The 12,437-nt window shown below is 26.5% G+C and overlaps 2 protein-coding genes across 2 annotated transcripts; both read right to left on the bottom strand.

Annotated features, from left to right (window-relative positions):
- Positions 1 to 3,734: 3,734 nt before the first annotated feature.
- Positions 3,735 to 4,659, bottom strand: LOC131180275 (tropinone reductase-like 1). The gene has a single exon (XM_058147878.1). It carries the CDS (start codon positions 4,375 to 4,377, stop codon positions 3,925 to 3,927), a length of 453 nt encoding a protein of 150 aa, XP_058003861.1. The 5' UTR covers positions 4,378 to 4,659; the 3' UTR covers positions 3,735 to 3,924.
- Positions 3,790 to 5,323, bottom strand: LOC131180276 (tropinone reductase-like 2). Its single transcript, XM_058147879.1, has 2 exons — positions 5,208 to 5,323; positions 3,790 to 4,753 (listed from the first exon to the last, which is right to left on the bottom strand). Exons 1-2 carry the CDS (start codon positions 5,249 to 5,251, stop codon positions 4,399 to 4,401), a joined length of 399 nt encoding a protein of 132 aa, XP_058003862.1. The 5' UTR covers positions 5,252 to 5,323; the 3' UTR covers positions 3,790 to 4,398.
- Positions 5,324 to 12,437: the final 7,114 nt, after the last annotated feature.

Here is a 12,437-nt window from a genome sequence, read left to right as displayed (position 1 = left end):
TCATCATGTTTTATTTAGCTAATTTACTTAAGATAATTACTGAAATCTTATAAATAAATAAAATATTTGTTACATAATTGAATTTATTAACTATTTTTTTAATATAATAAAAATTTTAATCACTAATGATAATAGTGACGGATGCACAAACAAAAATTAAAAATAAATTTAAAAAGTTACTAAATATTGAACTTTGTCACTCTTTATAGATTATTAAATATCATTAAATATCTATCTCTAAATTTTTAATTAAAAGTAAATTATTGTAATTTAAAAAAAAGTTTATAATTTTCTTTTACTTGTAAGTAATTTTGACTTGCTTATAAGCTATATTAAATATTCTCTAACTATCTCTAATATTTTTTATAGTAATAAAAATTAAAAAAGAAATAAAATTATAGTTGTTCTTTACAAGTTTTTATACATTATAATATTATATAATAATTTCATTGTCAATCTTATCAAAATTATCATTTTTAATATATATGACTAAACAATCGATCAGTTTATTGATATCCAATTCTATTGCATAACTAATTATTTATAATTTTATTAGCAGAAAATACCCTTTTAATAGATGCAGTTATAACAGATAAGATCAGAGACAATGTAATAAAGTTGTAAACTAATGCAGCCAAATTATATTTATTTGTCTTTATTATTTTCTCAGCACAATCAATTTGAAAACTCACAATTGGACTTCATATCAATGATATATATCTCTAATTGATTATAATAGTAATAAGTTGGAAGGGACAAATTCTTTTAAAAATAATTTTAAAGAAGGGAGACAAATCCTTTAAAATAATTTGTTTAAGAGAGAAGGGTGCAAATTTTGAATTTAAATTGCAGGATATATAATAAAACAAAACAACTTTTTAAAAAAAAAAAAAAAAAAAGGAAGGGGCTCCTTCTCTACAACAGGGCTTCACCACCACTCAGAGAGCATGTAAGTTCATGGCATTGCACAATCATGGCTTCACCACTATTTCAACTTTAATACTAATTATAGGATTAATTGTTTATAACTATATTAAAAATTTAAATTGTTAACGTAAATGTAACTCTAATTTTTTATAATATAACAGTCCATACATCACAGAACTGAAAAGATTTGAACAGAATATACTGACTCCCTAAGCTACCCTAAATTACAATGATGAAGAAGAATTTGACAGTGACTTGTCTATGCGAATGTTCATCAATGCTCGTATGGGGAGTAATGTTGGAGCCTTGACACATAACTCGAAGCTCCTTCAGAGGAAATGGCGACGACTCCATTCCCTTTTCAGTCCAGCTACTATTTTCGTGTCTTTGGGCCACTACCCACCGTTTGTTGCGGTAGCCCTTGTAGGCTAATGTTTGCTGAAGAGCTTTGCGCTACCGTTCCCTTTGTCCTCGGTTCCCCAACATCCCCTTAATCTTGCGCTTCATTAGGCTTTTTTTGGGTCCTGGCTCGACTCTTCCTTGGTTATTGGGGATGGGTTTCTTGGAGTCTCTCAGATCTGACTTCAGCATTGCATGGAACTCCAATACCCCTCAGAGCATGTGGATTCCCTGGTGACATCCCATCGGAGAGGAGGCGGTGCTTCTTCCCATTGGCTGTTGTGTCTCTAATTTCTCTTTAGCCTTAGCTGATGATAGTGGATTTGGGGCACGCATTCGATCCAGTTTTTTTGGATTGAGAGCATCGATTGGCTTATTAGCTAGTTTTTACCTGTTAATCAGGCCTTACTTTTTAGCCTACTTAAGTTATAATTGGGTTTTAGCCCTTTTCCTGCTTTTTTTTTTTTTCATATAAATGAAATACAATCTTTTTTTTTTTAAATTCCTTATAATTTAGTATAGATAAATACAATAGGGTCAATAATTTACAACCAAGTTTCTAACCTAAAGCAAAATTCACATATTAATTTTTATTTTAAATTTGAGCAACGATTTGGTCCTTAAATTTTATTTTTATTAATAAATTAATCTTTTCATTAAAAAATAGATTCAATTTGTCATTAATTAATTAATTATATTTATTTGTTATTAATTAATCAATTTGTCATTAAAAAATAGATTCAATTTGTCATTAATTTATTAATTATTATGATTATTTCCAAAATCTTACAGGTTAAACATTTTGCTTTCACTCCAATTATTATTTTTGTGATATTTATTATTATTCATAAATTCACAATTTTCTTTATCAATACTGGTTATGAATAGAAATCAAATACCACAAAATTAATACCAAAAAATATTAAGTGCAAATAATAAATAAGATTAAATCTCTAAAATTAAAATTAAATCCAAGCTATATTAAATATTCTAAATGAAAAAAAAAATTTAATCCAGCATTATAAAAAAATTGAAAACCCAATTTGTTTGATCAAATACAGAATCCATCATACAATGAAAATTAAGTAATAGAATCAAAATAATTAAGAAAAATAAGAGAAAAACTCTGAATAGTTACAAGAGATGGTGATTTCTCGCCCTAAATCCTTCAACTCTGCTTACTAATCTACCCTGGCGGCTGCGTTCTCCAATGTTGCCAGATCACTCCTTTATCCGATGAATTCATGGCCCCACTACGTTAACATGATGGCCACAGCTAAAAAGAATTCAAGGCCCTAAAATTGAGTAATTCTCTTAACATAAACTCAAAAATTTTCAGTACTATTAATTTCAAATTCATGTGAAAATATACCTTAAAATACCTTAAAAAGCTCATTTTGTTCAGCCAACTAAAAATAAATAATAGCTTCATTAATATAAAAATATTTAAAATATAAACTTTTAATTATAATATTACTGAAAAATAGATAGTAGAATGTAAATGGAAATTAAAATTCAATTATTATTTTTTAACAATTAAATTATTAATTTAGTTGTGGTTTGTTTTAAAATTAAATTAATTATTTTAATAATAAAAATGATAAACTAATTTTTTTAAATTATTTTTTAACTTCATTTAAAATAATATATATATTAATTTTTTGAAACTATAAGTATATTTTTTAATTTTACTATTTTTTAATTTTATAACTTCAATATATTAAATTATTAAAATAATAATATTGATAGATGTAAATTTTTTTTAATCATTATAAATTTATTTAAAATATAAAATATATAATAAAATTTATCTGGGTGCATTATTCTACATAAAAATTTCCATGGATATATTCTTGGATATTGGATAAGGATATATTTGACTTGGGTGATGGTTATACCTAAACGAGGAGATTTTGCTTCAAATTCATCCTCCCTTTCATTGTCGTGGCTGACATGAGATTAAGTGCATTCAATTTTTGGCAGCCACCAACGCGAGCGTCGAGACAAAAATAAATAAATAAATAAATATTTGTTTTTTTACTTTTTTTTTTATTTATTTTTATTATTTACTCACATTTATTCTAAAAATGGACTGCCACCTTCTAAAAATTATAAAGTATCATTTTGATTGTCATCAAATGACAAACAAATAGTAACAAGATACATATATAAATATAGTAATATATTTTTTTTTATGTAAACTTTATTAGATATAAAATGTATAATAAAATTTATTTATTAAATATATAATATTATATATTTATATTTATATATTAAATTCAAAGTGAATCGATTTTCATATCCATTTACTGTTAAATTATTATTTCATATAAAATATTCTATATGAAATAACTCCATCACTTTCATAGTTGTAAATAAATGTTGAACAAACTTAAACACAAAGTTGATGGCAAAAGTGCTAGTTACATTCACACAATGGAAAAACTTTCTGAACTCACAAGCAGTAAAAGAAGAGACCTTTTATTGGATCCTAGAAAATGGAGAAGAAAAAACAGCCATATAAGAGCCATATTCAACTAATTTTGCAATTAGCATCTACTTAGTTTTTTTAAGATGAAAAAAATTTTAACATTACTTTCACATATTGGATCGGTGAATAACTTTGGGTGTAGTTTCGATTTCTTCAGGATTGAAAAACTTCATCATGGTAGGATTCACAGCACTGAACCCTCCATCCACCACAAGGTTAAGTCCACTCACATAATTTGCTTCATCACTGGCCAGGTACAGTGCAGCCTTTGCCACTCCAACTGGCCTAAGAATCTGCCCTTTGAGATTACCAATTTCACTCAATGCTTGTTCTGCCACAGGTATGATAGATTCATCAATTGTTCCACCTATAGGGGTTACTAATCCATAAGGTGAAATACAGTTCACCCTTATTCCCTGCGGCCCCAATTCAGCAGCCAAATTCTTGGCCAGGCCCCAAACCCCATATTTTGTTACTGCATAAGAATGAGTTGAAAGCCCTCCAATTACTGTACAAGCACTTGAAGTGAACAATATGAAACCCTGGCCCTGGGGAACCATCACCCTGGCTGCATGTTTGGCTCAAAGAAAAGAACCAACCAAGTTGACACTAATTAAGCGATCTAGCTCTGATTTTGTAGTGTCCAAAATGCTTCCAAATGGGCGATCTAAAATTCCTGCGTTGTTGTACATTATATCGAGCTTTCCATATTTCGCAATGGTGAGGTCCACAAGATTGCTGATCTCATCTTCGTTTCTAACATCACAGTGGAAGTAGGAAACATTTTTACCACCAAGCTTATTGGAGATGGCTAGGCCTAGGTTATCTTGGATATCTGCAATCACAACCTTGGCTCCATTTTCATGGAAAATTTGCACTGCACTTGCTCCGATGCCGCTTGCTCCACCAGTTATAATTGCCACCTTCCCTGCTAACCTGAAATTGTAATGCCAAGTAAAAAAAAAAAAAAAAGATAGGTGAAAGGAATAAAGCAAAAGTATCACCATAGAAATCTGGAGATTACAAGCACATGAGCTTACAAATTTTTTTTTCTAAAACGCTCAATTAGTTAAATACAGAAGATATATGATTGTGCATGTATGGATTAATAGATCCTCTAATTTTGGTGTAAATAAGAACAAAATTGATTTTCTTTTTTTTTTTTTTTCCATTTTAGCTGATCACAAAAGGGTTATCGTTTTACATGTTATATCACAAACTTAATGAAGAAAATGTCTGAATATCCATGTTATTTGTAGCTAGCCTGAGAAAGAATCAATTTCTGAATAAGAATCCCTGTTGTTACTGAGAGATGGCTGCAACTTGATTTTAATTTATATATGTGATCAAAAACAACAAAGAGAGAATAGAAAATATCATCCTTAATTACCTTTGGTGGGGTGCGACTTGGGATGTAACATTCATCTTTTCCATAACAAGATATCAAGAGCAGGAAGCAAAGAGAAATTGGAGGTTTATCTTATTAGCTTTTTGTGCTTCTTTTTTAGTCTTGCATTTTGGGATTTATAGGAGAGCAAAGTAAAACAAGTTATTAATTGCACTTTTAATTAGTCTCATTTGCGATTGAATTTCAGCATGATCATTAAATTTTAATTTAATAAAAATTACAAATACAAAAATATATTTTATGATTTTACGTTTTTTTCAAATCATAAAAGAATCAATTTCGTATCTTACGTGTCTTATGATATTAATTTTGTGGTATTAACTTTGTGACAAAAAGAATTATATATTTTTTGTTGTTAGTCAACATAATTAAAATTTGATGACATAACATTAAATATTTAATTAAAAATAGAAATTAGTAAAATCATAAACTTTTATTTTGTTTTAAGGTTTTAACCTACCATTCACTTTTAAAATGGTCTCATCTTACAACTAAAATTTAATAATTCAGGCTATAATGCTAAATTTTCATAAAGATTTTCCTATATAAATTAAAAATTTCATATGATGGCTAAGTATGATAATCCTAAAGCTTGTAGAGCTATATAAGGAAAAAAATATTAATTATTATGTAAGATATAGCTAAAATCAAACACTTTCATTTCTAAAAAAATAAAAATAAAAATTTAATAATAATAATTTTATTAAAAAATAAATTAAACTTTAGTATTTTTTTTAATATTACATTGTAAATTAGATACTCATTATTTGGCTACTAACCAAATGATATTTTAATAAAGCTGGTAAAAAATTCAATGATCATTGCACCTATACTTTCGATTCCTTCAATTTCAGCCACAATTAAGATTGTGGTGTTGTTCTGAGTCAACTAATTTTATTATGAATTGGGTTATTATTACTATTATTATTATTAGAAAGAGAAATTATCAAAATTTAAATCAATTTTTTTTCTTTTACAAATTATAAATATCGATTAACAGTCAAATTATTCAAGTAAATTATTTTTTGCTTAGGTTAAAAATATATGTTGATAGAATAATTATACAGTATCTCCTTAAAAAATATCCTAATGTCAACAGAATAATAAGTATATTAACTAATTCTATTTGTTAAAGGTAAACATGCTATCTTATTTAGAATTCTGAATTCCACTTTAATCAAATTTTTCTTAATCGAATTCTAACAAAATTCTCTCAAATATATATGTATGTCATCACCACCAATCAATTTTAATTTTATAAAAATTTCTTTTATGCAAGCTCTAATTTGAACATCAAAGAGTTCTCACTGAAAGCATTCTAAACTTTTAACTTATTTATTTTCTATTTTACAAGTTCATACTTACCAATAATTTTTATAGAGCACAACAACCATAATACAATGGTTATACATATAATAGTTTTATTCTAAAATTTCTAAAAAAGAAGCACATTTAGAATATCCCTATCCTATATTTTCTTAATTTCTATCTTCTTTAAATCGAAGGCCAACTGTACATCGAAGACCAATAATTTAATGAGTGATGTGTCTTCTGATAAATGCAACGCCATTTATAGCCTAACCACCAGATTTAATTGATGTAGTGGAGTATTTTGCACTCAATTCTTAGATGTAGCCTATAAGCGGACAAGTTGGATTTTATATTATTAAAGTAAGTTAAATAGGGTTAATTATTAGATGCTCCCCAGAGTATTAAAATATAATACTTCTTCTTTCATAAAAAAGTGTGCTCTTTCTATAATATAAAGAGTGAGTCTCACATGATTGTGAGAGATGGTACATGTACACCGAGTACACCTAATAATTTTTCGTTAAATCATCGTCAAATAAAAGGTTTTATGTTTGAATTTTATCACCGGTCTTTTAATACAATTTAATTCTATTTAAGTGTGGTAGCCACCCCATTCTGCTACACAGATGTAGGCATATAAGGGGGTGCTAGATCGACATTTGAAATCAAAATATTTATGTTCTGTTTCAAACTTGAAGAATATGAATTTATTAGTTTAATTTATACGTAATTTTCATAAAAAATAAATTTTGTTTAATATTTATATAAATAATGCTACATGATTCAATTATATTTATCCTATCTGTCTTACCTCTCTCTTCATATATATAATTTAATCCTAAAAATTTAAACTCTAAAATTTAAAAACTTTAAACCCTAAAATTCTAAATAAATTTTAAAAATTTAAACGGTAAACCCTAATATTATAAACCCATATATTTTAAATCCAAGAATTCTAAATCCTAAATCTTAAAATTCTAAATCCTAAATTCTAAAAATCTAAACCCTAAACCCTAAATTTTAAGTTCTAAAATTACAAATTTTAAATTCTAAACTCTAAATTTTAAATCTTAAATTCTAAACCTTAATTTTCAAAACTCTAAATCTAAACGGATAAATCTAAATTTAAATCATAAAAAAAACAATCAGGTGGGATAAAGTCAAGACATGTGTAGTTGACTCATTTAACCTTTTCCCATTTATATATAGTGTTACTAACAATTTGTAAATTCGTATATTACTGAATTAGAATATATTTACAATTCCGATAAAATATGGGTTATATTTAGCTAATTAATTTAATTTAATTAAAAATGTATAATTATTTTAATTGGACTAATAATTTAATGATTAAATACTTGAGATTAAATATTTAGTCTGACTTAATTAATTCAGTATCTATTATAGCTTAATTCAATGACTGAAGACATATCATTCACTTAGTTGATATAGATTTGAGTCTCTATTTCTCTAATCTCCTTACTAAAAAAAATGCTTAAGATTAAACACTTACATATATTATACTAGTTAAATGCATATACTATGCATAAATTTAATAAAAATTAACTTTTTCATATTTAACTTAAATTTTAATATTTTATTTTTCATTAAAATTATTTTTAATATTTTTTAAAAAATTTAATTATTAAAATTTATAACATATAACTATAATACTCTTGTTTAATGCTTTATTTTTAATATTTACATATTTAATAAAATTGTACTTTTGTCACTTTTATAAAATAATAGCCATAAATTATCAATGGTCATTTAATATAATTTATAATTTTATTTTTTAAAATTATAAATTTAACATAATTGATTAAAGAAAGAAAATTAAAACACTGATATAATAACATTAATTTAAATTTTCATATTTTATTTTTATTGAAATTATTTTTAACATTTTTTTAAAATTTGATCATTATAAATATATATAACTATAATACTATTATTTAATACCTTATTTTTAAATTTAATTTTTTTGATAAAATTATATTTTTATTTTTTTTTATAAAATAACAGCTATAAATTAAAAATCAATGATCATTTAATATAATTTATTATTTTATTTTTTTAAATTATAAATTTAATATAATTGATTAAAAAAATTAAAAAATTAATATAATAAATTAATTAGTAAATCGGTAGATAATTATGAAATATCAAACAAATTATTTTTGAAAACCAGATTTATAAAATTTCAAATATTTGATAAAATAAAAAGTTTTAGCTAAATTTGAAAATTTGTTTTTCTCAAAATTAGGAAAAGAATAGTTATTAATGAAATCCTTATGTATAATTAATAGACAAATGCAGAGTTGAAATTTAAAAGAAATAGAAAATTCTAATAATGACATTTGGTAGAGAGAATTAAATCCAAATTTATGGATGATAAAAATCTCAGTTGTTAGCGGTTAGAGCGTTGAATAAAATAAAATTCAGTGGTTGGCATTTCAATTGCAGGCCATTAATATTTGCAATAATGAAGTTTTGAAGTACAGATAGAGTTACATTTATGATACTGAAGATTATTAGGTAAAGTACATTATTAATTATATTAAAAATATAAAATTATTTAACTTTCTTTCTATTTAATAATTTATCTAGCCTCGTATAGTTTGATGATACAATGCACTTCTTAAAATCTGATCAGGCTAAATTTAAGGCTCCTTTCACTTTTTTGTACCTTGCCGATAAAATATATATATATATATATATATAATTTTTTATAATATTATAAAAAAATTTTATATTTATATAAGTAAATTAAAAATAAGTACAATTAATATCATTGTTAATTGTCCTAGTTATTTGTCCCCTTAAAAAAAAATATTTCTTCTTAAAAATTTGATAAATATATTAGTATACGAAGAGTTGATGTGTGGAAATTCATATATATTTATTATTTATTTTATTTTAATTAGTTAATAATAATTTAATATATTTATAAGAAAAAAATAATATATATTTTATCGGATAGCCTGTTTATTTATTTTTAGATATATATATATATTATTTTGAAATTAAATATATATCTGCAATCTGAATAACCCAGTTCAATAATAACTCTTATCATATTCTACACCTAATAAATTCTTGAAATATATATATATATATATATATATATATATATATATATATATATATATATATATATACCCTAATCATCTCTTCTGCTAAACTTTACTCTCAAAACCTGTTTGTCACCTCTTTTTTCTACCAAATACTTTCAACAGGTATTTTTATCATTTTTTAATTATTGTTATAAATGTACATATATATATAAATATATAAAAATTTATAATTTATAATTTGATGTGCGCAGAAAATTCCTAAAATTTTATTTCTCAATTCATCACCTTCGATTCTATTTTCAAGGTAAGAATTCTCATTCCTTGTTCAATAATGGGTGAATCTAATTTTATTTTCTTTTCTTGATCTGTTACAACTACTCTAAAAATTTATTTTTTGATCATTGATATTGAATTAAGTTGATCATAATTATTATTGGACAATAATTGATTGTTATATATATATATATATATATATATATATATATATTATTTAATATTTTTTTTCTTTCTTATATTTTAGGTATGTAGGAGATTTGAATATTTAATCAGTCAGTTAAAATTATCTCTATTTCATTGAAAATAACTATTGTCTTGGAAGTTCCAAGTAAGTGGTAATTATAATACATGGCACCATTTTAGTCCCTTTCAAAATTTCTTAGCATTAAGTTTGTTATTAAATGAAATTTAAATCAAAATTTTAATAATTATTTTATATGTGATTTTCTAGAGTTTATTTATTTATTGAATTTTATTTCGATTTTGATTAAATAATTAATTTTATCAACTATCTCTGCATTAGACCCATTAGGATTCCGGTAACAGGCCTTTAATGTATTTATATTGATTGATATTTGATTATAAAATTTATCGATGTGTTACACTGAATTGATTTGAGATTGATTTGATTTTATTGACTGTCTAAAACTATTGAAATACACTATTAGAATTGCACTATCATTTATTATTTGCTATCTGAAATTTTTTATTGATTTTGATTGATTTGTACAAATTGATTTTCTATTTTGAATTAGTACCTGTGCCCAGTATCTATTTCTGTTATCTGGCCCCGCCGTGTGGACTATCACGGTATTAGGTTGCATTATCGAGTCATGCATCATTGCAGTTTATGGTTTGCATTAGTATCATATGCATTAATATCTGTGAATGAGGAGAAAGGTATCTAATATCTGATAGCGCACTTACCATCTGCCCTTTGGTGATGTGGGGTATCATCACCCTGGTGCACTGTACCATAAAATTTTTATTGAATGAATTTCTTTTATAAATATGTTTAATGAAGTTATTTTATTAATGATTTTGACAGCATGAGCATGATTTTATTGAATAGAAAATTTATTGTAAAATTAATCAAGCGTCTGCCTATTCCTATTCCGTTGTGTGCTATAATTATCATTCACTGAGCATTTAGCTCAAACCACATTTTCTCTATCTGTTATCTATTTCAGATCAGTAGAATTCTGCAGCTGATCCAAATATTCAGTCCATTTTCTGGAGAGGGACAACTTTGATTTGTTCTCATGGTATGCCCGAATTCATGTTTTCTCGGGCTAATAATTAGTTTAGTTTATTGAACAGTTTAAATTTTTTTTATTTGAAATCTGTAGAGACTCCGCAGTTTACTTATGGGATATTTATGATATTTATTCAGCATTTTATTTATTTGGATTTTGTCTATTTTTGGGATTAGTAAGTGACAATATATTCATTCAAGATACTCTGATAAGGCTTGCATGATTAAAGAATACTTAAATTATGCACCGGTCACAGTTCAGAATTTTGGGTCGTGACAAAGTTGGTATCAGAGCTTGGTTGAGGTCTAGTAAACTTGCGGAGCATAGGATCCTTAGCGTCTTTTCAGTTTATCATTGCTTTAGATGTCTGCGTACTTTGTACCTTTTCACCTGTCTTAATTTGGCTCACATTTTCAAATTTAATGCTTGTTTACTAAAATGAATAGGTGCCTGGGTCTGTTAGACGCAAGAGGAGAACTAGGGCCAAGGGTCTTAATGGTGCAAACCTTGATCCAACAAGGGAGGTACCACCTCAAACTATTAATCAGACATCTGAACAGACGCCTATAGCTAAGACTGGGGCACAACTATTCCAATTAGCTACTACAGCTCAAGCACCTAGAGCTGGTCAAGTTACTGTGGCAGATCTGGCAGCGAGATTGCATGCAGTGAATCGTGCTGTTAATACTATAACTAAGTACCTTACACCTCAACCACAGCGGCCAGTGGTTAGCTCTATTTCAGCACCAGCTCAGGATAGGGCTCGATTCCTTGACTCTACAGACTTTCTCAAGCTAAAACCAAAGGAGTTCACTGGAGAGGATGCATTAGCTGATCCCGTAGATTTTCTATATGACATGGAGAGGTGTTATGACACTATGGGTTGCAGTAGTGCTAGGATGGTGATGTTGGCAGGAAATCAGCTTAAGGGAGTTGCTCGTGAGTGGTATATCTTTAAGAAGAATGGGCAACCTGAAGGTTCTATCCTCTGGCCTGAGTTTCACTCTCTTTTCTTAGTGCGATTTCTCCCTCCTAGTGTTCAAGAGGCTAAGGCTTTTGAGTTTGAAACCTTGAAGTAAGGTAAAATGATAGTTACAGAGTATGAGATGAAGTTTACCAAATTATCCTGCTTTGCTAAACACTTGATTGCAAATGAGGAGAAGAAGGCTCGCAGGTTTGAAAGGGGCTTACGAGACAGGCTAATTGATCGTGTAGCTCCTTTATGACTACCTAAATATGAGGAGGTGGTTGATCGGGCTAGACAGATGGAGATGTATGATGATGAACGTTGG

Source organism: Hevea brasiliensis, chromosome 5, assembly GCF_030052815.1.
Source record: "Hevea brasiliensis isolate MT/VB/25A 57/8 chromosome 5, ASM3005281v1, whole genome shotgun sequence".
Taxonomy (NCBI): Eukaryota; Viridiplantae; Streptophyta; class Magnoliopsida; order Malpighiales; family Euphorbiaceae; genus Hevea; species Hevea brasiliensis.
Note: the sequence above shows the minus strand (reverse complement) of the source record. Positions and strands in the feature narration are given on the sequence as shown.